This window comes from Cololabis saira, chromosome 18 (genome assembly GCF_033807715.1).
Source record: "Cololabis saira isolate AMF1-May2022 chromosome 18, fColSai1.1, whole genome shotgun sequence".
Lineage (NCBI taxonomy): Eukaryota > Metazoa > Chordata > Actinopteri > Beloniformes > Belonidae > Cololabis > Cololabis saira.
The window spans coordinates 27,117,678-27,143,968 of NC_084604.1; the positions used below are offsets into that span (position 1 = coordinate 27,117,678).

At 43.0% G+C, this 26,291-nt stretch overlaps 2 protein-coding genes and 3 non-coding genes across 13 annotated transcripts in view; 4 read left to right on the forward strand and 1 right to left on the reverse strand.

Annotated features, from left to right (window-relative positions):
* Positions 1 to 5,332: 5,332 nt before the first annotated feature.
* Positions 5,333 to 10,278, forward strand: rps12 (ribosomal protein S12). The gene is made up of 6 exons (XM_061707153.1): positions 5,333 to 5,417; positions 5,541 to 5,587; positions 6,751 to 6,867; positions 7,165 to 7,267; positions 9,107 to 9,208; positions 10,190 to 10,278. The coding sequence occupies exons 2-6, from the start codon at positions 5,574 to 5,576 to the stop codon at positions 10,250 to 10,252; spliced, it is 399 nt and encodes a 132-aa protein (XP_061563137.1). The 5' UTR covers positions 5,333 to 5,417; positions 5,541 to 5,573; the 3' UTR covers positions 10,253 to 10,278.
* LOC133418724 (small nucleolar RNA SNORD101) lies at positions 6,591 to 6,666 on the forward strand. Its single transcript, XR_009770478.1, has one exon. It is a non-coding gene; the product is annotated as a small nucleolar RNA SNORD101 (small nucleolar RNA).
* LOC133418729 (small nucleolar RNA SNORD100) lies at positions 7,015 to 7,102 on the forward strand. The gene has a single exon (XR_009770483.1). It is a non-coding gene; the product is annotated as a small nucleolar RNA SNORD100 (small nucleolar RNA).
* LOC133418728 (small nucleolar RNA SNORD100) lies at positions 8,860 to 8,942 on the forward strand. Its single transcript, XR_009770482.1, has one exon. It is a non-coding gene; the product is annotated as a small nucleolar RNA SNORD100 (small nucleolar RNA).
* Positions 10,279 to 11,588: 1,310 nt separating the features above from the next.
* The window catches only part of eya4 (EYA transcriptional coactivator and phosphatase 4), a 60,467-nt gene continuing 45,764 nt past the window's right edge, over positions 11,589 to 26,291 (reverse strand). For 4 of the 9 annotated variants that reach the window (XM_061746325.1, XM_061746324.1, XM_061746326.1 and 1 more), the window contains 7 exons: positions 25,582 to 25,671; positions 25,297 to 25,355; positions 24,665 to 24,825; positions 24,336 to 24,450; positions 22,861 to 22,982; positions 14,026 to 14,306; positions 11,589 to 12,375 (listed from right to left, as the gene is read on the reverse strand). In XM_061746325.1, coding sequence (XP_061602309.1) covers positions 12,295 to 12,375; positions 14,026 to 14,306; positions 22,861 to 22,982; positions 24,336 to 24,450; positions 24,665 to 24,825; positions 25,297 to 25,355; positions 25,582 to 25,671 — 909 coding nt within the window. In that variant the 3' untranslated portion in view covers positions 11,589 to 12,294. Of the gene's footprint in view, positions 12,376 to 13,962; positions 14,307 to 22,860; positions 22,983 to 24,335; positions 24,451 to 24,664; positions 24,826 to 25,296; positions 25,356 to 25,581; positions 25,672 to 26,291 lie in introns of those variants that run through there. The other 5 variants (XR_009784480.1, XM_061746327.1, XM_061746328.1 and 2 more) reach the window with 5 other exon arrangements.

Sequence of the window (26,291 nt, forward strand, 5' to 3'; positions counted from 1 at the left end):
TCAGCTCTCTTGGAAAATGGCATGCCCTTTCGAAGAGAATCCAGTGGAGCTTGGTGCGCGGATCGTGAGAGGATCCCTCCGATCTTCTTCTTGTCATTTTTTTTTCTGTTTGCTGCAAGTAATGTCAATGCTATTTCATTGTGCTTTTGTATACTGATATCATCCTAAAACAGAGAGTGATAGAAACACTAAAGCCTTGTACTTGTTGTACTTCTAAGATATGAAAGTGAGCCTACTTACCGCTTTGAATTATGTTTTTATATTTATTTTTTATTTGCTCCCATGTGCGTTTCACTCCGCTGGGGTTGCAGCTGAAGGAATGAGGCTACAATTGTCATACACGCCAAACGAATACATCTAAGCAACACATGCATTTAACAGAATAGACAACTGTAATTATAGTCAGATCTACTTATGCCCTAATGATGGGGCAGTGATGTTTATATCCCTATGAACTTACGCATTTATACAGTCAGCGATCTTTTGCCAGCTGTCTTTCCTGCATTTTGCAGCTGCAACTGTGTTGCTTTTTGCCTGTATTATATGCCTATACTCATCATATTTCCGTAAAATTATTGTTTGCTCTTCGCTACTGAAATAAGCGGCTCTGACAGCGGACTTCTCCATGCTTGCGATTGGTCATGCGCTGAAAACACCGCCCCTTTTATGTGCACGCGCTCATATCCAGATTGGAGAAACCTGGGTTGATATACCGAGTTGATAACCACCGTCGTGTGACCGCTTAGCGTGATTGCAATTGTCCGGGTTAGTGAATCTGGATAAGGAAAAGATATCCTGGGTATGTTGAACTTGCTTCGTAGTACAGGCCCCTGACCTAAAACATGTAGATCACGAAAGATCCATGGGGATTGGTCAAGGCCCGGGTTAACAACCCCATCAATTATGATTGGAAATCAATAAACAAATCTGCAAAATGTTCCCTATCAACCAATGAAAAACATTCTCCATTATTTTCTTTTGTGTGTCTGCATTTCCAGAGTAGAAACAAGTCATCATATGCTTTTAAGGTTAAATGATCCATGATCACACTTATATTAACTGTTTCAAGCTAAAAACAATTGTCCTCACTTTCAGTTTTTATAAACAAAATTTCAATTCTACCTTGATGCTCTAAAAGCCAGAAAATCATTATCAACAAATCTCTTATATTATTTGAAAATAAAAATGTGATTTGAATTAACTTTTACAAGGAAAGGATCTCGTAAAATACGTGTAAGTGTTGTAAGTTTAACTGAACAGGCGTTAGGATCTTCTTGATCATGTGAAAATAAAAGATAAAAGTAATAACATATAGGGGCATAATAGGGGCGGCAGTAGCTCAGGTGGCAGAGCGGGTCGTCCAATGATCGGAAGGTTGGCGGTTCGAATCCCGCTCTGTCCCAGTTTGCTGTCGTAGTGTCCTTGGGCAAGACACCTTACCCACCTTGCCCCGTGTGAATGTGTATGAATGTTGCTGGTGGTCGGAGGGGCCGTTAGGCGCGATATGGCAGCCACGCTTCCGTCAGTCTGCCCCAGGGCAGCTGTGTCTACAAATGTAGCTTACCACCACCGGAGAGAATGTGTATGAATGAATAATGATTTCTGTAAAGCGCTCTGGGTGCCTAGAAGGGCGCTATATAAATCCAAGTCATTATTATTATTATAACAAGTTCAATTGATTTTAAATTAAAACATTTATTCAATTATGCATTTGTACAAGATCTAATAGTCTAATAAAGTTGGTCATGAAAAACTTTGTCCCCAGGCCAAACTTAGTTGCCTTGCCCTGCCTTGGTGTGTGAGGGGGATGAGAGTCTATATATATAATGGAAATAAAATCCCTTACAACAGTATATATTCTGTATTATTTTGTCTTCGCTTTATTCCACATTGTTTTTGTTCCTTTTAATTTTACTACACTGCACTTTATGGGATCATAACAGTTTATCTTTAATGGATAAATACTTGCTTATTCTCAAAAATAATCACAATAGTCTTAATTAGCAACAACAACATTAACAATACAGATCTGCTCAATTGATTTGGTTTAGTTGATCTGTAGTTAGAAATAGCCTTTTACTATTTTTTTAATAATTTGTACTTACCTTTTCTAGTGTAAGATACTACAGTTAAATGGAGTAATATCCTACAGTAGCATCACAGGCGACTAATTGTAAGGTATGAATACAGTCTATCCTCTTCCTGGACCAAGACGAACTCCCAGAAGTATTTTTTTAGTACTGATAGAAATTGCAAATATCTTTTCAAATGTTTTTTTTTTAATTAAAAGAACTTGCATAGTGTTTTTGTTGCTGACATATAGTAGCATTGGCAACATCATATACTTTCATGTGTTTACATGAGTCCAGCAAATCAGTTGGTCAAAATTTGATTGTCTCAATTAGTTATTAACACTTAATGAACTGAATTGAATGGAGCATATTAATCCACAAAAGGGAAATAACATTTCTGAGGAAAAATATGTATGAAAGTCAATATTATTATATTATTATTAAAACAAAAATGTAAATATTAAGATAAACATTTGTTGAAAAACTGTTCAACAGTATAGGGAGTATTCCTGCTTGACTGAAAGCTCTAGAAATCCCATATGCTGATATAAACTGATTTTTGAAGAGTTCACTCAGATGTTCCCACATTTTAGTTTTCATAATAACTCATCATAACACATTTTGAAGTCCCAGAATAAATAGTTAAAATTCATGAAGCAGATTAACAAAAACAAACAAACAAACAACTAAAAGAAAACCTTAATTAGATGCAAAGAAAGGAGCAATTTTACAGAACTAGCTTACTGCAACAAGCTGCTACATTAGTGGAGATTTTGTCTCAGAATTATATGCCACCAACAAGCATATTTGATATAAATTGAATTATTTGATCAAACGATAGCTCTTCATTCAGATTTGATTGCTCTTTGTTTTTGGGCAACACTCTTCGTCTTTTTGATCAAAACTGTCTTGTTCTATATAAATAATTATTCTATTCTATTCTAACACCAAACAAGAACGGTAAAAAATGTAAAACTTAAATTTCTTGTTATCAAATTTAATGTTCTAATTCATTATAATTATTTAATTTGTATAATAATTTTCTATATGTGTATGATTTGTGTTGTTTTTCATGTAGCTTTGTCAGTATTTCAATTAGATTAAATAGTCCTTTATTTCTCCCTCAATGGGGAAAGGTACTTTTATGCAGCAGCAGTACACCCAACACACACATGCAGGGAAAGGTTAAAAAAAAAAGTAAAAAATATATAATTACAAAGTATAAACAGTATTGGAATGAAAAATAAAAAGTAGTGCAGTACGGGAAAGAAAGAAAAACAGTGCAAAAAAAGCAGGTAGGATGTTTATGAGGTAGACTGATATTGCACATGTTGTTATTGTAAAAATAACATTATTTTTCCTGTTGCTTGAGCCTATATAGTAGTTGTTGTATGTGTTTTTTCTTAGTTGATGCAATGTTTTTTTTTCCAACCTCTTTATTGATTTTACAAAAAAACAAGGCACATTATACATTCCAGAAGAACATTTGCATCAAAGAACACTGAGCGACCAATGAGTAAAACAAAACAAAGAAGATACAGAGCGAAAAGGAAAGAAAAGGAATAAACAATAAAATAAAAAATAAAAAAATAAAAAACCCAAGTGATAAGTCAGGAATTACGGTACAAAGATACTTATGAAGATGCTGGGCTTTTTGAATCATGCAAGACTTTAACTATTTTTTGTACTGAATTATTTCGTTTAGATATGCAATATAGATTGGATTAATTTTCAAAAAGCGACATTCATGAATAAAAACTTTAGCCAATATAATTAAATTATTGATTCCAAATTCTATTTTTTTGTCCTCCACTTGTAAACCAAATGTAATTCTTTCAAATGTAAGAATAGGAATGGTTTGATCATTATAGGTTATCCAGTGTTGGAAAGCATCCCAAAAGGTCCTAGTTAGGCTACAAGAGAAAAAAAGATGCTCTAAGGTTTCAATGTCTGCGTTACAAAAAGTACAAAATATTAATTAAACCTTTTATGTAAAAAATCATTACATGGATAGATCTCATTCATTATTTTAAAATTAACTTCTTTAGCCTTAGGTGGAAGTGGAAAGGAGGGGTAACTGGTTCTCATCTTAATTAAAAAACTAATAGTATAATGTTGAAACATATGTTTCCTCTTCAAAGGTGAAGAGAAACACACCAAAGTAAAATTAGTTCTCAAGAATTTATTATTGCATTTTTTTTATCTAAAAAGATACAACCATCTATAACTAAAGAAGGCATTTGTGGACTAACCACAGAATAAGTCATCATGCCTTTAAGTTGGAGAATCATTGCTTGTGGAACTGCCTTAATTACTGTGTTATATTGTCTATTTGTACAAACAAGGTTGTGTTTTGCAATGAAAGCATCATATGTTAAAAAATCACCTCCAGTATCCAACAGATGCATAATGACCAGATACCTTTCTCCATCCATTCTTTGTAAAAGAAGGATTTTCTCTTGATTAATATACACCTATTATTCCATATTGGGAAGTTGATGCAATGTAGCTTGATGGGCAGAGGTGTCAAGTAATGAAGTACAAATACTTTGTTACCTTACTTAAGTAGAAATTTTGGTTATCTATACTTCACTGGAGTAATTATTTTTCAGACGACTTTTTACTTTCACTCCTTACATTTTCACGCAATTATCTGTACTTTTTACTCCTTACATTTTAAAAACAGCCTCGCCACTCTATTTCATTTCGGCCTTTTAAATAAACTATCCAGTTAAATTGCTCCATCCGGATAGAGTGAATTTGGTTGTGGTTGTGGCACAGATGCTCTTGTCCAGTTTTGTTCTTACATCTGTTGCCCTCAGATTCTTGCAACTAAACTTGGATGTACATTCCAATAAAGGTTAGGATAAATGATAACATGCCTCTGAAGTTTGACTTTTTGCACCATTACAATACTTATAGGCAACTAGTCATCATATCTCCTGCTCTCTGAAACACATGTTAATGCTCAATAGTACACATATATGGTTCTTTAATATATTTGCATTATACTAAGATGCATTCATTTTCAATGGCTTTTGTCCTTAATGGCTTTTTTCCCCCTTACATTACTTTTATACTTTAAGTAGTTTTGAAACCAATACTTTTACTTGAGTAAAAAACTTGAGTTGATACTTCAACTTCTACAGGAGTATTTTTAAACTCTAGTATCTATACTTGTACCTGAGTAATGAATGTGAATACTTTTGACACCTCTGTTGATGGGGAGACTCCAGCAGGCATCGCTGTGGACACCTTAGCTGGCGCTGAGGGGGCCTGGCGGTGTTAAACCGCCGTCGCGGCCTTGTGACGTCCTCTTTACCCGCTGCCCGAGAGGAGCTCAGGGTGCGTTTCTGTCCCGCCGACTCAATCCTCCCGATTTATCAAACATCTTTCCTCATAAGGTCGCCACAAAGCGTCATTTATGATGGATGATAACCCCTCTTTCGTTTCTTCTCTTTATTGCAGAACTTTAAGTCCGCCATCCATCATTAATCTACAATGGCCGAGGAAGGGTGAGCGTGATGTTTCTGTCTGCTTCAACTCCACAACTAAAGCCAGAATAAAGTTCATGTTTCCACTAAACCTCCACCTACGTGGTGCTGGAAGACCCAGCTTTTCAGAGAGGAGAGGATAGTGATGTAGGAAGATGTCTATGATGAAATACTCAGGGCTTTATTTATGTGTTTCAGCGAGCTAAGCTCATTTAACTACATAGGGGTTTAAGTCTCAGCTGGGATAAAACACGTGGTTGCAAAGATTTTGTAAATTTAAAATGGGGAAAAATTAACTTTGAAAGCTGAATCAAGGAATTATAGTTTGTTGAAACCAACCATAGCAGTCTCCTGCTAAAATCACTAGTAGTGAACATGAAATATTGGAGACAGTTAAACACCTTACATGTGAGGTTTTAGATGTCAGTCTTTTTCATCAAATGTCTAATTATGGTGTAAAGCATTACACGTGCAAAGCCATGCCATTTGTAGAACAGCTTCTGTTAAGCTTCATATTTATGAATGAAAACGTGGTCATTGTTTATTTGCACTGTTGCTTGAATTTTAGACCACATACAACCTGACAATAAATGTACATAAGGGAAATAATGTGCTATATCTTTCACTCACTGCAACGTGCAATTATGTAAATATCCGTGTGTTATCTTTTTATATACTAGTATTTCTTATTATTTATCTTTCTTATTATTATTATTATTATTGTATACCAGTTTACTGTTTATAGTGTGTTATTATTATTACTGTTATTTTTCTATTGATGCCTCTTGTTTTTGCACTATCCCCTTTGCTGCTGTAAACTGCAAATTTCCCCTCTGTGGTTAAAGGTTTATCTTATCTTATCTTATTTTGCGTTTATGAAAACTGAATTTGACATTATGTAACTTAAACCTATTAAGTATAAAAAGATTGTTAAATTCTACTTTTTCTTTAAATATCAACAAAGAGGTAATCTTTTTGAGGCCTTTAGTTTGATTATCATTTATTCCGAAATGAGCTCTCTGTTGCGTGAATGATGATTTATATTCTTTTGTCGGATACCCCTTCACTCTCCAATGAGTGAGACGCTCTTTCTGACACGCCAGAGGCTCAATATAATTACATATAACAGCCTTCATTTCACTTGGTTTGAAATGTTAATCTAGTTCTGATTACTTGTTTCACAGCACTGGTGCTGGAGGTGGGATGGATGTAAACACGGCTCTCCCTGAAGTGCTCAAGACCGCACTTATCCACGATGGCCTTGCTCGTGGTATCCGTGAGGCTGCCAAAGCCCTGGACAAGTAAGAATAGTTTTTGAATATTTATCTTACTCCTTGTATGATTGTTTTATTTGTGTTTTGTCTTTGTTTTCCATTCGCCTGTCCAGCACTTTGGACCATGTTGGTGTTTTTAAAGTGCTTTACAAATAAAGTTGACTTGACTTGTAGGATGTTTCCATGATATTTTGGCTCCCTCTGCTGAACTGTGTGTGGAAGTCTGCCATTGTTACCCAATTTCTGTCTGAGATCTAACATCATTTGAGTGCGTTTGTGTACGGTAAAGCCTCTACTGTCAGTTAATTCCCTTTAACTTTGCAGGCGTCAGGCCCATCTCTGCGTTCTCGCCGCCAACTGTGACGAGCCCATGTACGTCAAGCTGGTGGAGGCCCTCTGTGCCGAGCACCAGATCAACCTGATCAAGGTAAAGAAATGTGCTCGATCAGATTAACGTAGTCTAGGTCAAGGTTTTGGAGTCATGAAGGTCATGATGCCTTGTTGTAAAATCCATTGTGGCACTGAGGGTTTCCCACAAAGCCGATGCTGCTTGTGAAGTTACGAAAGAAAGAAGAATTTTAAAAGTTTACAATCATAGTGCTCTACTACTTCTCATGCAGTTCTATCAAAAACTCCAGAATCACACCTGAAAGACTTGGATAAAATCATGTTTCATGGGTCACATGACATTTCTTTCAGCATTGAGTCTTTTATTTATTGTTTTTGGGTAAAGTCACAGGCTATTTAATTATTTACTTACCAGCAAACTGGTCGCTTCATTGGCATTCATACTAATTGTGCAGCCATGAAGAGCAGCTTTGCAGTGACACATCTGGAACGCATCACAAGTCTTTTGGCTATTCTCATTCGAGATGATGTTGCTTTGTTCCCTTTGCAACATGGAATGAAGGCAATTTTTTCTTCTTTTTTTTTTTTTTTTTTTTTTTTTAATGGTAGCTAATGTTTCAACCAGAACCCAACGTGTTTGTTTTGAAGCAAGTCTCCGGTGATGTTTGTTTTTTTTTTTTTTGGTTTCTCTTTTTGTCTAACTTTGACGTAAAGTAGCGATGAAAGATGTAGAGAAACAGTCAGTAACTTGTTGCATTCCACCAAAGATGCCATGGTGGTGCCGTCCTTTGGATCTACGCAATTCACATTAATGGCATTTTGTTTAAAATGGCTAATGTCTATGGAAAGCAAAACTAGTTTGGTGTGTATTTAGAATTGGTTTATGTGGTATTCTTGGCTGTTATTTTCTAGTTGGTTGTTCTTCTGCAGATGACTGGTGTTTCAATATTAATCTTTAAGCACTCGTTGATTTCTTTATTGCTAAAAAACGTATTTATTAAAGCAAAAACCACCTAATCGATCTATAATACTGTTTAATAAGTAGTTGAATGAGCAGCACAGTAACTGATCAGGACATGAATATGGGTTACAATTGTTGAAAATGTTAGTTACCATGAGGGAAGTCTGTTTGACCGGACTCTGAGAGATGAATGATGCTCTTTCCAGCATCCTCCGATGGTACCGTCTTAAGGCTGAGGTATGGTTCTGCGTCACACCGACGCAGAGCACACGCCGCAGCCGTGACGCCGTGCTGAACCCTTTTGACTTCTCCGTCTCTCCATTTGGTCGCGGTGCAGTACCCCCCGCGGCCACTAGTTAGCGATCTTTTTCTGAATGGTTTATCCGACTTTTTCCGGTCACAGTAAATCAAAGAAATAAGGACAACTATTGTGCAAAAAACAAAAAAAATCACACATAAACGAAGAAAAGAGCCCTGGAAGTTCACTACTGATTCAAACCGGAAACCGGAAATGCTTCGCTTTCAAACGAACCAATCACAGCCCTCTCGGTCTGCGAGTGGACGGCGTCTCCTCGACGCGTAGTTACAATTTTTGGGAGGTGCACGTCAGTGACGGCGTGTCCTCTGCGTCGATCCAAACCACACGCCGTAGGCACGGCGTCATTTTGACGCAGAAGCATAACTGAGCCTTAAGTCACATGTTGTACTGCTGTATCAGTGATGATAATTTGGCTCCCTCTACTGAACACCATGAGGAGATTGCCAATGTTACCCAATGTTTGTCTGAGATGCAGTCAAGTACACACCGTTTCATCTTATTATTTGAAGATTAAAGTTGCCTGACACTAGTCTGGATTGGACCTTTTTATGAATATTATTCATATCATAATTGTAGAGTACTGGTAATTTAATCTAATAATTGCATTGTTTTTAAAGTGGATTCTTTGAACTCACCAGGTTGATGACAACAAGAAGCTCGGTGAGTGGGTGGGTCTGTGCAAGATCGACCGGGAAGGAAAACCCCGCAAGGTGGTTGGCTGCAGCTGTGTCGTTGTCAAGGTAAACATCGCTGTTCAGTTTGAATTCTATCAACTAGTGAGGAATATGAGTCTACTATCCTGTCTGCAGTATAGTAATGACTTAAAGGCTTTCACTTGAATGTACTTGAGGCCTAATTCAACAATGTGTTATTATGAATTCCAATTTATGTAGTTATTGCTTAAATTTGCCAGTCAAGTGCAGGTGCTGTGCCCTCGTGCGCTGCAGCTGTTTATTTACTGGCGAGATGATTGCCATGGTACGAGCCCCGTGATCTCTACGTGACATTTGGGGTCCCTATAAATGGCTACATTTAACATAACATCAGGCATTGTGTGCATTTGTTTCCTTTAACTACTGTTTTGGGTGTTTTTAAAATCGTGATGTTTTTGGAGAAAACTGATCAAGAAATTAAAACTATAGCTGGATATTTTTCATTTAAAAGAATGTTAAAAATATTTCTCCCAGCTAAAACGGCACACACAGATGCCTTTTTGTTCTTTGAAGTTTATCAAAAAGTAATCCTGGAAGTTTGTTTCCCCTCACAGTATAAATTCATGGGTGGACTGGCCCGGTAAATCAGTGACCGCCCAAGTTTACTTGGAAACTTGATCACATCTTTTTTCATTTGGGGGGAAAAAAAATGATTCAGATACACTTTAATAATCTTAAATACTATTATTCTTGTAATGTTGATCCATAGAAACAAAGCTTTCTTATCTTAATAATGGCAAACTGCTGTAGCTGCTGATATGTTTGCCGGTTTAAAATCTAAATCCCTAGGAGGTACACTGGACTGCCCCAAGTGTATTTCTGTTGGTTAATTATAATTCAATAAAATAAAAGGTCAGTTATATCACGGGCAAGGACCATTTATAGGCTTATTTCATTTTTGCTGTTTTATGCACATTGGCAGAATTATGTGATGATACTGCCAATTTGCAGTTAATTTACACACAGCTTTCACTTTTGATTCATCTTAAACTGTTTTACTGCCTACAGGACTATGGAAAGGAGTCTCAAGCCAAGGATGTCATTGAAGAATACTTCAAATCCAAGAAATGAGCAGTCAATAAAACGTGGAAATAAAATTGCCTCAAGTGCTTTTTCCTCATTTGTGAAACTTTAAAATCAGATAGTCGAGCACTTTAAAGCCACCATTTTAGGGCTGCAGCTATCAAATATTTTAGTAATCGAGTATTCTACTGAAAATTCCATTGAGTAATCGGATAAAACATTTTTGTGTAGTTAAAGAGCAATTATAAATATACATAAGAAAATAAGACATTTCGCCTAATGAACTGGTTTCTTTTTTTAGACAATCAATGTCTTTATTTTTAGTTGCACATTGTTTAAAACAGCCAACAGCAATGGTATCTCAGGAAATGTGACTAGAAAAAATAAATAAGCAAATTTTAAGTTCTAGTTTAGTTTTAAGTTAAAGTCTTGATAAGATTTTGAGTTTTGGCAGTATTCAAAATTAAATTGAGACCTGCTGTATTGGAGCACATTAGGCACCAGTGCTACTTGACGTTTTATCCATCAATGACTACAGAGCTAAAATTGACAACAGTTGCAACAGTGTTCACCTTGGTGTCCAGCTTGAAATGCTCCCACACTTGACTTTCTGCCTTTTCTTTTAGTTAAAACCAAACATATTTGCCGCCTCTTTCTTCTACCTTTATGTGCGTGGCGTCAGCGCGTTGTGCTGCATTAAACATAGTCCAAGCTTTGAGCTGGTAAAATTAAACGATTCCTCGAGGCAGAGAAAATTCCTCGATCATTTTTTGTAATCAAATTATTCGAGGAATCGTTTCAGCCCTACACCATTAGTCTTGTTTTTATCAAAGATCATGTTCCATCCATGCATATCACGTAGTCTCTTCAGTATACAAATAAAAAAAAAAAAAATCAGTAAACTGGTCATTAAACCTACATGGACTTGACATTTGCAAAAAAGAAAAACCCTGAAAACGAGTGATCTGAAGGGAGATCAATCTCAGTACTTGGGTAGAGTTGTACGGTACTGTAATGTGTTGAGACAGACTGGGTTTTTGTTTTTTTTGTCACTGATGCTGATAAAAAAATATTCAGTCTTTGGTTGTCTACCTTAGGGCTGCTGTGTCCAGATTTTATCCAAAAGAGGCATAAAGTTTAAATATAAACTAAGACTTTGGTGCCCAAGACATATGCACAATACTGTTAGCGGGTCCGTGTGGTCAGGGAGCCGATGCCAGGCTACCAGGACCAGCTGCACTGATGAGTGGGAGTTGAATGTGGGCTCCTGCTGGTCTTTCTAAAAATGCTGTTAGTGGGTCACTTATCCGTGGATGATTCTGTGTGTGAGTTGTGTTGCGGGGGGGTGTCGGAAACAAAAGATGCATAGATCATTTGGATAGTTTTTCTCCTTTATATCTACAGACATTTTTGAATAAAGAAAAATGCATTCAACCACAATAAGGCACAAAATGATACATTTTAACCCCCTCACAAGAAAAACAATATAAAAATCCTGAGGAAAAAAAAAAGACATCCCCAAAATTTTAGTTTCTTGACAAAAAAAAAATCCAGTTTTAAGTTTATTGGAAATAATTTACAGAAATTTCTACCACAGACTGCATTGTGTTGTGCATTGTGTTGTGATTATAACTCAAGAAAATGCTTTTAAAAAATCCCAGTATACATTATAGTCTGTACAGAGAAGCCTTCAAATATTAGGGTGAGGATGGTTGATTACAAGTGACGGACGAGTCCCCTTTCAACCGTCGGGGCTTCCACCGAGAGCAGGAACGTCCTCCCAGGAGTTCTTTATCCTCCACAGTTTCTGCTTCAGCTGCATGGACAGTAGACTGGGTTTTCACAGAGGTCTGACCAGGTGTACGAATCCCATCGACCTTTTCTTCACCTCCTTTAACCTCTTTGCTTAAGACCGTTAAGAGTTTGTAAATCCAGACATTCAAAAAAAAAAAAAAAACAGGAAAAAAAAGAAATTGCAAACAGTCGCAGTGTAGTGTGTCTTTGTTCTTAAATAGTTATAGAAAAGAAAATGGGCTGCCTGGCTGACCACTTCCATGGTTACATTGCAAGAGTCCGCATTGCTATGATAGTTACAGGTATTCAAACTCCAGTGCTTGGTGTAATGCCAGCAGGTCAGAGTGACTGGATATCCTCCAGAAAGGCATGTTGTGCTGTGGAGTGGACACACGCATTAAAACCAGATGTACTGTTGTCACAAGTTGATCACCACCACCTAAAGGCATGCCAGCTACACTACAGTAGCTTGTAGCTGCTCACTTCGCAACAGCACTGCAAACCAAATCCATGCAGTTCTAACACACAAAGAATAAATGTGGCATTTTGGGACATATGCATGTTAACCCCTGTGCTGAGAGCTACATTTTAACTGCTGAAATGCATCATTCTCCAAAAACACCTTGAAAGATAACTAACACGTTTAATGCCCACAAAAGAGTTGAAAAGATACTCCTCTGCTGAGCAAAGCTTAGTCCTGATAACCCACCAGCCTTTGTCACCAGAGATGCAAACTAATAGTATATTCTTATTTGTAGTAGTTTTATTGCTTCTCATTAAAGAAGGAAGTGAATGATGGTCTTTATCCCTCTTTTTATACATTTAAGGGTGGCGAAGTTAGCATTTATTGACATAAATGTTGCCAATGACTTAGGTATTTATCAAATTTCAAAGTAGGCTTTATTTTCAAACATGCTGGGACTGATTGTAGCAGTTTGAACTGAACTGAATTATGCTGTTTTCAACTTTGAATTTAATGTGCAAAAAAAATGTTTTTCCCAAAGAGTCCTTTGGAAAATAATATTTCAGTTAACTGAAGGAATTCATTGGTTATTAAATTACAAATAAATCTCTTTTTCTTGTTCCATTTTACAAATAGGACATTTTCAATGTCCATTTCAAATATAGGACAGTTTTAATTAACATAAATCAATTTATGAAAAAATGGCTTTAGGTATTTTTTAACAAATTTTTTCATACATGAGGATTAAATTTAGTTTTTCTTTGGATTTTCTTGCTTGAGATGACCATTTAAGAGCTCTCATTAATTTACAGTGGAACTACAGGAAGCCTGTCACAGTGGTCATGTGATCAGCTTCCACTTATGTTGCAGCACACCTGCTTTTCTGGTGCCGTACTTGGTATTAAAGATGACTGCTTGTGAACCGTACCGGGTAGGTGGCTGTAAAAACAGCTTCTAACTCTCAGCAAGTAAGCGAATGAGATATATCCCAAAAATGCCAAGTATTTTACAAACCAATCCCAGAACCAGCATCATAAACCGAACCCAAAGCTGAAGAGGAGACCATTCAGTCCTATTTCAGTCCAATTCAAGTAAAACAATGCGTGTCAAAGCTTTGCTGTGATGCAACCTTTTCCCATAAAGTAAAAAAACAAAAGAAACATTGCATCACTGGATAAAAAGCAGCATTATTGTTCTAAACACAAATTTCTTCCCTGGCTTGGTTACTGTGTACGTTTCGCATTCATTTAATTTGTTGTGAATTTAATTCTAGTAAGGAATCCTGAGATAAAAATTAGCCAACATCTGCTGGTGGCCCACAAATTTGATATATACATTTCAGCTTTATGCATCAGTATGTAAACATACACAATAAGCCAAGCCCCCTTCTCAGATATTCACTCGTATCCCGTCACTCCATGAAAAAAGGAAAAAAGCCAGTAATCCAGAGAGATAGTCAAAGACTAACGCAAAACTTCTGCAGCAAAGAAAGGCAGGTTTCGTCCAATCAGAGCTCACACTGCGTGGAGTAGGCGGGGTCTGGGTAAGGTTGTGGGTCCATTACCTTTTTGGCCGCCTGCTCCTCTTCCACACCGTCCCCAATTACAACATACACTACTTTCCTGCCAAACCTTTGCATTATGCGTTCAAAGCAACTCTCTTTTCCTGTAAAAAACAAATAAACAAGGGGAGGAAGGAGGGTCACATGGTCAGAGGGGTCAAAGTTCAGAGGTTGTTTGTTTACCTGGCCAGCTGCATGCTCTTCATCCTTCCCATCGCCAATCACAACATATGTAATGTTAGTGCCAAAGCGGGAGACTATACGCTCAAAACAGCTCTCTTTGCCTGGAGACAAACAAATGGCTTTCACACGTTTTTCTTTGTTGAGATGCAAATAAAAAACACAGGAAGAGGCAGCGCTGTCTGGGACAGGGTGAGGTCAAAACACGCAACATCTTTCCATAAAAGATCAGTCCTGCAGTTTGCTTGATCCGTTTTAAAGATAATTTCAGTTCAGACTCATAATTGGTCCAATACATACACACATTATATATATATATATATATATATATATATATATATATACATATATATACACACACATGCATACATACATGTATGTATGTATGTATGTATGTATGTATGTATGTATGTATACATACATACATACATACATACATACATACATACATACATACATACATACATACATACATACATACATATATTGGGCATCTTGGGGAACATGAATTCTGTTGTCTTTAAACATTCCTTAAACCTCATGCTGTTGTCATGGTTACCAGATTGATCAACAGAAGTACTGCAAACCATGCAAAGTTCAGAAGGACACTTGAGCATTTATTTCTGAATGTTTTGTTTCTATGGATTTTTTTCTTTTTTTAAACACAACAGGTATTTAAAGTTACAGTCAGTATGTTTACATGCACTAGTTGAGCTGTAGTTGAACCCAACTGGAGTTCTTGAAACCGAGCAATTAGAGCCAGATAATGCAGATCTAAATCAAGCTATTCCGGCACGTATACCGGTACGCCAACCAGGGTTAGCCAAGCTTTTGACTGGCCCGGGACTCCCCCTTCCAGAAGTGACGAGACCGCGGAAGCGGGAACAATAACAATCACGGCATGAAAACAACACAGTAGCATTGTTGCATCGTTGGCGTGGATGTCCTCCCCTACATCTGCTTCCAATCTGCTGCGCATGTTTGCTAATTGTTCTAACTAACTGTAAGAATACCAAAGCGAAAGGGCATGTAGTGTCGTGGAGTGGAAAGCACCTTCCTCAATAATTCGATTATCTTCCCACGCATGAATACTCAGATCTCTGTGAAACGAAAGTTACGCCTGTAACTACGGTTCTATGAGTCCCGGATGACCGCCAGGCGGTGCTGTAAGCACTGGATATCTCCCCCTCGCGCATGCGCATGTCGAGTACAATACCAACAATGTCACGTCACCCGTGACCCCTGCATGACCCCCGGAAGGGTATATCTTCCGGCGTCAGCATGGGATCGGCTCCTAGAATCTTCTCGCGAGAGCACGAGGATTCGGAGTGACCGGCAGGCCTGGCGGTCATCCGGGACTCATAGAACCGTAGTTACAGGCGTAACTTTCGTTCTATTTCGTCCCTACTGACCGCCAGGCGGTGCTGTAAGCACTGGATGACGAATACCAACAATGTCACATAGAATCCCGGTCACATACCTCACTGATCAGGGGCAGAAGGACCCGGGAGTAGAACCACGCCCAATGGTTGGGAGTGGCGACATTGATCCGGTAAAACCTGGAGAACGTGTCTGGCGACGTCCATGAAGTCGCGGTGCAGATGTCCTCCAGAGGCACCCCCTGCAGGGCAGCCAAGAAGCTGCGACGCTTCTGGTCGAGTGGCACCTCACCCCCACTGGTAAGGGGCGGCCACTGGCCCTGTGGGTGCGCTCGACGGTGTCCACCACCCAGTGGGACGGCGCTGTCCAGAAACAGCACGCCCCCTGTTGGGGCCACCATGGCAGAGAACAAGCTGCTCCGACCGTCGCACAGGCGCGGTAGCATAAGCAGCAAGGGCCCGTACGGGGCACAAAGGGCTTGGCCCACTCTCTGCAGGACCTAGGGCAGGAACGCCACGTTCGGCCACAACGTAGCCCCTGAGCTGACTGTCAGGGCATGTAACTCATCGACTCGCCGATGTCATGGCGAGGAGAAAAGCTATCTCCGTAGAGAGCCACTTCAGGCCCACCCGGGCCAAGGGCCCAAAAGGGTGGAGAAGAGAGGGCACCTAGCACCATGGGCAGGTCCCACACTGCTCGGGGGTTTATATTCATGTTTATGTTCTAGTTCTCTGGAAAGCGTCTAGAGACAACATCTGTTGTATTAGACGCTATATAAATAAAATCGAATGGAATCGAAAACTGGGGCCTTTGGGCTCCTCGGGGGGGGGCAGCCTCAGAGCCCCCCTGAGAAAGAGAAACCAGCCGGTGGCACCCCACGGTGGCATTCTCAACCAGGGCATGTTGCGATGAAATGACCGCCACATACACCCTTAAAGTGGACTGAGCACGGCCACCATCCAGGAGGGACCGAAGGGACCCCAGGATCGTGGCCACGGGGCAAAGAACAGGGTCCTCTGCCCCGTCTGCACACCAGGCAGAGAATCTCCCCCACTCGCACTCATACCAGAGGCGGGTGGGAGGCACATGGGCATTCGAGATGCCAGCCCTGACGGGTTCAGGACAGCTTGACAACAATGGGTCGGGCGCCGCAGCGGCCAGACTCAGAGCCAAAAGCGACGGGGTCGGGGTGCAAAACCTGAATCCCCGGCCGGAAAAGACGGTCCCTCTGGGGGGCGTCATGTTGTGTCGCAGCAGAGCCCCCGCAGCAGTGGAAACTATGTTTCCCCGGTCGGAAGGGGGCCACCAAGAGGAGCCCGTGAGCCCTCTGGAGGACCCTCTGCAAAGGCGGCTTGCACCGGGAGAGGAAGTCCGTCACCCGGTTCCTGTCTCCAGGCAGGAACATCGCCCGAAGGCCGGGCAGGCGAGGAGCCGTCCACGCTAGGAGGCCCCGGGACACCTGCAGCAGCTGTGCAGAGTCGGGGCCCCCTCTGGTGGCCGATCAAGGAACAGTGGACACACTGTCCGACCGACCCGGCACGTGCCTCCCCCACAGGAGTTGCAAAAAATGTTAGTGTGAAGTGCAGAGCCCAGAGCTCCAGCACGTTGATGTGGCGCGTGCGGACCCGGGAGGACTACTGATGACAGCCTCCCGGCAGGGAGGGGACAGCGCCGAAGGGCACACCCCTCAGCCGGAATGTCCCGCCTTTCCAGGGTGCAAGGGTATAGACACACACCCGCGAAACCCTGACCAGCCTGCGCCCGTGCCTCTTGGCATCCAGGCGAGGCTGTCCAGCCACTTTGCAGGGGGCGTAGCGACAGCAGGCCCAAAGGTATAAGAGGGGCAAGGGTTGCCATCACGCACCTGGTGAAAAAAATCCTCGGTGACAGGGAGAGCCCGCACAGGAGCACCCTGAACCGACAACGGTGGCCCCGGTAGGCGAGCCCCCGGAACCACCGGTGACGTGCCGCGACCGGCACGTGAAACAAGCGCCCTGTAGGTCCACAGTTGCAAACCACTTCCTCCTGACCAACGCAGAGCATCTGCTGTGGTCAAGCCTCCGGAAGGGCAGGACCTTCATGTATTCGTCGAGGTCCCTCAAGTCCAAGATGGGACGACGTCCGTCGTCTCTCTTGCTGACGAGAAAGTAGCTCAAGTAGAACCCCCAGGCCGCGGCGGGGGGTCCACCGGCATGATGGCGCTCTTGGCCAGTAGGGCGGGCAACACTTGAGCCCGAGCCGGAATGTTTGCCGGGTCTCTGACGATGGTCATCTCAACCCGGCCGGAGATAGGAGGCCGGTGTCGGAACCGCAATACGTACCCCCGGGCTAGGGTGGAAACCACCCGGGCCCCAATGAGCAGGCAGCCCAGTAACCGAGCTGCTGCCGGAAAAGTAGCTGACGACCAGCTCCGTGGCCTTAGCGCCGTCTCCCCCGGGCTTCGGACGTCCCGGGGGGGCGACGGTCGGGATCAACGCCCCGACGCTGGTGGGACAGTCCGCGCACAGGGGGGGCGAAAGTCACCAGCAGGCTGACTCACAGACCGCTGAAAGCCGCGCCGGCCGCCGTGGGCAGGTGGCCGGGGGCGAGGCCCGGGGGCCGGTGAAGGGCCTCCCGGTGTACAGGAGGCGGCCGCACCCCTGTGAAGGTACACCAGCCGCTGCCTGGTCTCATCAGCCAGGGCGGTGCGGTTCAGAGCTTCCAGGGCAGTTGCCCCAAACAGCTCCCCCGCCTCTGCCGGTGCCTGACGAAGAACCCTACGAGCAGTCTCCGTCAGGGGTGACTGCGCCAGTCAGACATGACGGCGCGTGTGCACCAGGGTGGACATCAGCCGCCCCAGTTCCCTCGTTTGGGAGGCAAAAAGCCTGTAGGGATATGTCACACATGTCCTGTGTGGAATCATCCACCTGTGCATCCTGCAGGGAGGTGGAGAGAGCCAGTAGCAGATGAAAAAAGGGTGTTCCCCAGCCGGCCGATGCGTGCCGCTGTTTCATAAGCCTTACAAATATGCCCATCAGTAACCCTACTCTGGGTAGAGGGGCACTTGGGATCTGGCTTCAGAGCCTCATCAGGAGCCACTATCAGTGCTGCAATGGAGGGCTCGATGGGGGGGGCATGTGGTGGAGACCAGCCACAGCAGCGTCCTCCATCGCCGTCAGAGCACGGTCATCAGCCGGCTGTGACATCTCTCCAGCATGAGTGCAGCGCCCTCAAAAAACTCCGACAAAGACGGAATGTGAATTCCACCGGAGAAGGATTGCGCCTGTGGAAGGCGCTAGAGGCCACCTCCGCACGCGGTGCATTCGGCTGCAAGTGTGCCAGGGCAGTGCGGATAATGCTCTGCACGGAGGAACAAACCGTCCCCTCCCGAGAGCTCTGGGCAGATGAGTGCGAGGAGAACCCCGAGCGCTGTGAGGCCGGGTCCCCTGATGACACGTTGAAGTGGCTCGCCGAGGCTGCAATGGAGATGGCGTCCTCCGGCAGCGGCGGTGGCGACCCCAGAGCAAACTCTGGCATGGCAGGTTCCACCTGGCCAGTACCAGGTTGCAGATTGAGGAGGGGCGCCGTCATCTGCTCCATGTCGGCAGCCAAGCGATCTACCTTCGAGGAGAGCTGGCTCGTCATCCGCCGTCGTTTGGGGGCCCCCACCACTCTCCTTGCCGATCGCTTCAGAGAAGACCCCGGCTGAGATGAGGGGAGGCTGGCCAACGGCCCCGCTGCTCAGGGCCGAGGCACGACACGCAGAGGTCCTGGTCATCCGCAGGGTCCAGGGCGGCCATGCACCCTGGGCATGAACGCTCCATCACAGCGACCGGTGGGAGAGGGAGCGGACACGCTGCCGTCGCCACGGATGTGCTGGCAGGAAAGAGGAGCGGACACGCTGCCGTTCACACGAATGTGTCGGTGGGAGCGGTCACGCTGCCGTCACCACGGATGTGCCGGTGGGAGAGGGGAGCGGACGCGCTGCAGTCACCGCGTAGGTGTCGGTGGGAGAGGGGAGCGGAAACGCTGCCGTCACCACAGCGAGCACGCTGCCGTCACCACCAATATGCTGGCGGGAGAGGGGAGCGGTCACGCTACCGTCAGCACGGATGTGTCAGTGGGAGAGGGGAGCAGAAACGCTGCCGTCACCACAGCGAGCACGCTGCCATCACCGCCAATGTGCCGGCGGGAGAGGGGAGGGCCACGCTACCGCCAATACGGATGTGTAAGTGGGAGAGGGGAGCGGAAACGCTGCCGTCACCACAGCGAGCACGCTGCCGTCACCACCAATATGCCGGTGGGAGAGGGGAGCGGCCACGCTACCGTCAGCACGGATGTGTCAGTGGGAGAGGGAGCGGACACGCTGCCGTCACCACGGATGTGCTGGTAGGAGAGACGAGCGGACACGCTGCCGTCCACACGAATGTGTCGGTGGGAGCGGTCACGCTGCCGTCCACACGAATGTGTCGGTGGGAGAGGGGAGCGGTCACGCTGCCGTCACCACGGATGTGCCGGTGGGAGAGGGAGCGGACGAGCCGCCATCACCACGTAGGTGTCAGTGGGAGAGGGGAGCGGAAACGCTGCCGTCACCACAGCGAGCACGCTGCCGTCACCACCAATATGAAGGCGGGAGAGGGGAGGGCCACGCTACCGTCAACACAGGTGTGTCAGTGGGAGAGGGGAGCGGAAACGCTGCCGTCACCACAGCGAGCACGCTGCCGTCACCGCCAATATGCAGGCGGGAGAGGGGAGGGCCACGCTGCCGTCACCACGGCTATGAGAAAAGGCAAAAATAGGCGTCTTTACTCAAAAAGAAGAGAACAATCCTCTCTCGTTTCTTTCCTTTTTCTTTTTTTCTTTTTCAAAAGAAAAAAATAATCTGCAAGGAAAAAATAATGTTGTCACATTGCCACAATAAAGTGGGAGAGGGAGCGAAACGCTGCCGTCACCACAAATGAGCCGGTGGGAGAGGGGCGTGGCCTTCACCACGGCTGTAAGCAAGACCAAAAAAGGTGTTTGTATTGTTTTTTCAAAAGAAAAAAATAATCCTTTTCCGTCTTTTTTTTTTTTTTTTTCTTTTTTTTTTCAAAAGAAAAAAATAATCTGCAAGGAAAAAATAATGTCGTCACATTAATAAGTGGGGAGAGCAAGCGAAACGCTGTCTCCCTGCGCAGATTGTGATCAGGTGTCAGGCGCAGCTTGACAGCTTACCTTCTGTCAGCTGGGCAGGGGGGCGGGGCGGGGAGACGCCGCCGCCACCCGACACCATCAATACCGCGTGGGCCACAGCTCCTCGGAGGACGAAAAAAAAAATCGTTACTCCTACCTTACGGCACGAAGCTGCACAGGGCCGGCGGGTTTCTTAGGGAGGAAAAAAAGGAGCTTCACAAAGCTCCTATTTCCGTCCTGTACTTCAGACGCGCGATGCGAGAAGAAAAAAGGAGCCGATCCCATGCTGACGCCGGAAGATATACCCTTCCGGGGGTCATGCAGGGGTCACGGGTGACGTGACATTGTTGGTATTGTACTCGACATGCGCATGCGCGAGGGGGAGATATCCAGTGCTTACAGCACCGCCTGGCGGTCAGTAGGGACGAAATAGAACTCCAGTTAAATCCAGCTCGATTATTGCCAATAGCTCGATTTAGATGTGCATGTAACCGCACTGAGTGTTGACTTTCAGTTATTCTGCTTGAGAAGAGACTGAAGTTTCATCGGGTTTAGTTTGCTTAAATTAAAATCCAACTCCAGCATTTCCAGTTCAATGAAGCATATCAGAAGATCTGAAGTTATACATTTAAAAAAGGAACATTATTTCGTTGTTTTTGAAGTATGGGTTGTGTGAAGTACTTTGTACGCTCAGTCTGGAGACTCAGAGAGGAATTCTGCTGCTTAGACATCCATCTATCCATTAGCAGCACCTACTTCTTCCTATTCAGGGTCATGGGGGTAATGGGGGTCTGTCAAGGGAAACACTTGAAGTCCAAGAAGGACACCGATGGTCTCTGATGCCCCCAGATGGCACTGTGTCAAGAACCGTCACTCATCAGTAGTGACACTCGTCACTCAACTGTAGCTCAATGTTTTCCTGACTCCAGACAAAAAGGACCATCCAGACTCAACAAACCTGGCTCTGTGATGCTATGGGAGTGTATCAGTTGCCATGGCAACAGACGTTTTCCATTCTGTGAAGGCGGCTTTAATGCAAAAAAGCAGTGAGACTTTAGAGCAACTTATGCAACCTTCGTGGCAACATCTGGAACCCCTACGCATTTAAAAAAAAAAACCTTGTTCTGCAAAGATTACAAAGTCTTAGCTCAGGAGAACGAGGGCGAAGAGGGTACAGGAGGTACTGATGGGCTCGCATCCAGTCCTGACCATTTAAACTGGTCAGGAAATTAAAAACAATAAAACAACCTAATATTAGAGATTTTAGGGTGTGTAGGTAAAAGTTTTATTGTCCCAACTCTTCTATGATCTTTTGTTCGCCTGTTTCCCCCGCCAGAATTCCTCCCTGCTTCTTCCTGTGTCCTGTTTTCCCTTGATAATCAAGTAAATGTTGCTTTTCTACTTTACTACTTTTAGTGTTTGTGTGAATTTGAATATCAATTTAAGCCTTAAAGTCCGACAAAATTCACTTTTTTTCTGGCTGCCGATGAAGATGCTCTTTGTGAGCATCACGTCATCCTCTTACCAGCAAGGAAGGTCCAAATGTGAACAGCGACATACGATCAATCAGAAAACCCAACAAAACCATAAAAACAACCAAGCTACCATTGTCTTGAGTAAAATGCTGTTTTTGTTTTGCTTTTGTTTCCGTGCTTTGCCGCTCAGAAGCAGACTCAAATGAAAAAGTCTGTCGTCAGAGAATAGGACAGTTATCAGAGCTGTTGTCAGATAACTATAATCTCTGCATAATGGAGCACAAATAAATATCTATATACTGTATTATTCCAGCAGGTGGTGTTGAGAGAGCATGAGCATGCATCCACTCAAAGATGTAGTTTTTCCTCTTGCCTGTTACTTTTAATATATGAGAGAAATGAAGTAATAAAAACACATACAAACACTAGACTGAAAAGGTCAGTTAACGTTTTGTCTCATTCCAGATTTAGCTGCATTGTTACGGAAATTGTGTGTTGGCACATGTTCAATTCAATTCAATTCAATTTTATTTAATTTATATAGCATCTATTACAACTTTCCAGAGACCCAGAACATGACCCCAGAGCAATTATTATATAAACAGAAACAATGGCAAGGAAAAACTCCCCTTCATGCATGTGTTACTCTTACCTATTTTTGTTGCACTGTAAATGTTCTCGATGGGGAAAACTGATCCGAGACTGTACAGGAGAACTTTAGCGAGCGCTGGTATGAGCTGCGTCGTGGTCACCAACACATTTACACAGTTATTTCTGCAAGACAACAGGACAGAACAAAACCCCAACAACAGATCTGGATGAGTGAACGGATAAACGGACCCTTCGTCTATGTCCTTTGGTGCTAAAAAGATAAGTGGATCACTTCCGGCGCTATGTCATGACTATTTGTTATACATATAGTACATTATTATACAGTCTTGTCTCTCTCTAGTTTTTGGGTTTAGGTAGCGGTAGCGATAGCTTAGCTCAGACTGCGATCAGATCTCAAGATTTAGATCGATTGCTGTTATTGTTTTGGTTGGCTCCGTGCCGGTTTCGTGCTTTGTTTGTGGTTTTTTTTTGTTGCAGATTTCCAGTGCTTGACGTGTGTCTCCGTGTGTTCCTGCTTCCTGGATTGGCAGTGGATGTCGTCACCCCCCCCCAAAAAAAAAAAAAAAAAAAAAAACACTGGGTTTGTATGTGTATATTTATGTATGTGTACGCATATGTGTGCGTATATATATGTATATATATTAAATATAGTAATAATGCACATATATACACTTTTGGTTTCTACCGTCATGGTATCAATCAATAATATGTGTGCAGACAAGGTAAAAAAAAAAATAAAAAAAAATAAAAAATTATACAGTCTTGTTTCATTCAACTACGCAGTATCTCCAAAATCCGGTCCTTTCTGTCTCCCAAGAACCTGGAAATTGTCATTCATGCATTCATCACATCCCGTTTAGATTACTGTAACTCCCTCTACTCCTGCCTAAGTAAACATAATCTCTCCAGACTTCAGCTTATCCAAAATTCTGCTGCCAGACTCCTCACAAATTCAAATAAAAGAGTACACATAACCCCGATTTTAGCTTCATTACACTGGCTACCTGTGCGTTTTAGAATTGATTTTAAGATTTTAATGATCACTTTTAAGGCCCGGATGGGACTGGCCCCTGAGTACATCAAAGACTGCTTAGTCCCATACGAGCCAAGGTGTAGCCTGAGATCCTCCGGCGGGTCCCTATTAGAGATTCCTAGATCTCGACTAAAAACTAAGGGCGACCGGGCCTTTGCTATCAGGGCCGCATCGCTCTGGAATGAGATCAGGCGAGCCACATCTCTGTCCATTTTTAAATCTCTTTTAAAAACACACTTTTTTAAATGTGCTTTTACTTAACATTTAATAATGTACTATAATATCCAATGTTATTATTTTCTAATGCTTTATTGTATTTCTATGTTCTTATGTTTTTATATTTTTGTCATTTTATTGGATTCTGCCTTTTAATTCTGCTTTAAAACCTTGTAACTGTGTTTGGAAAGGTGCTATACAAATAAAGCTTATTATTATTATTATTATTATTATTTAAATGAATGAAGAGCAGTTTACGGGAGCACCTGGAGCTGATGATGGACAGGGACTTGAGCGCGTGGGTGAGCCAGGAGTCCGTCAGGGCTTCCACCTCCGCTCGGAGCTGCAGCCAGGCGTCTCTCTTGGCAGGACCGAGCAGACCTGCAATGTGGCACCAACTTACTCAACAGAGGTTTTCAAGTCTCTCCCCCATGTGGATGTTTTCATACGAGCCTCTGCTGCTACAGCAACACGTCGATTTCAATATCGTTGTTTGAAAATGTTTAAAAAAAACCCCCATCTCGCAGGTTTTACTCATTCAACAAAAACTCCTCCTCCAGCGTCTCTCCTCCTAACTCCATGCTCATTGGCTTACCCCCCACATTGTCTTTGTACGAGCTATACAACTCTTTGACCCGTCGGTAGCGGAAGGCCAGTTTCCTCATCCAGTCGACCCCGCCGCGGACGCCCGTAGCCAGACAGAGGTTGGCGCTGGTTGCAGCTGCATGGAAGCCATCAGTTGCAAAACTGTAAGTACTGTCAATAATAATAATATGTTTTATTTGAAAAGTCTGTTCTGGTGGGGGGTCAAAAAAAAAGAAAAAAAATTATCAATTTTCTTTTTTTATCAGTGTCATTCATCATGATAATAAATTCCAGCATTTATTTGTGACAATGCAATTCAGTATTCCGTAAAAGAAATTCAGTAAAAATGAAGATTGTTAAGCTGTGTTTGCATTTGTACGTGTTTTTAATGAATCAAAATAATGAACCAATAGTTCTGACACTTTAGAAATGGGATTGGGCCTAAATATTATGTACATATCTAAAATCTCAAGAATCAAATATGAAAAAAACAACATGTTATTACTGCATTATAACCAAATGGGACTGTTAATTAAGCTTGTTTGTTCTCTCAGTAAAGACATGACATTTGTTGTGAATTGGTTACTATATTAATACTGTCAGTATCTCATTTTTCAAAATAGAGATATGTTATATAATCACCTTAAGTCCTGGCCATTGTCGTCTGATGACACGTCATCGATATGTACCTGATCACATTCCTGCATTAAGATACAAAACACATAAATACCACATTTGATCCCATGTACGTTCATTAAGACATTAAAATGAGCTGTGCTCAGTGTACTTTCACCACTAGATGGAAGTAATTGTATTTCACTAACGGATTTCCTGGCTTGAAGAAGACTTTGTGAATTTGAATATCATGGCAACACTCGAAGCACAAAAAATGCTTTTTGAAAAGTTTATTTTATCATCGTGACTCACCTCTAAGTCATTAAAAAATAAGTGCGTGTCAGCCAAGTTGAAGATCATCTCCTCCATCCTCAGGCCGAGCGTCACAGCCATGGGAGGGTCCTGACGCGAGAAGAACATGACATTATCATGACATCACCTAGACAACAAGCTGCTGCTATAAATGCTGCTTACGATATCCCAGAGTTATTAAATTCTCCCATCCTCAAAACGATTTTGAGCTGGACACACTTTCCTAATTCACACCTCTACACACGACCCCTATTTGTAGAGTTGGTACATTCCAGTCATCGCGGCGGACGCTGACTGACAGGTTACACTTGCTGTGTCCCATCAACATTCCTGCTGTTTGCATGGTCGTTGGAAGGGGAGGGGGTTGGAAGGGGTTGGGCAAAAGGAAAAGTGCATCTCATCATTGCAGAGGGTAGGCATCCTCAAAGAGAAACACTTGAAGTGTGCGTGGTATTTGAATGGCTTGTGCATGCATGCATGTGTGTGTGTGTGTGTGTGTGTGTTTGGGAGAACGCGGCCTGCCCTGCCAACCCGGGGCTCAGCTGCAAAAACCATCATGTGTGATAGGTCAGCGAGGGTCGACAGCTTGCCGCACAATTCGCTGACTCTGTCAGACGACCAGAATAGACAGAAACTAACCGGAAGGACAGTGAAAGTTAGTTAGAAAGAAACACACACACACGCGTGTTATTTTGCTCTTTTTCTTTTCT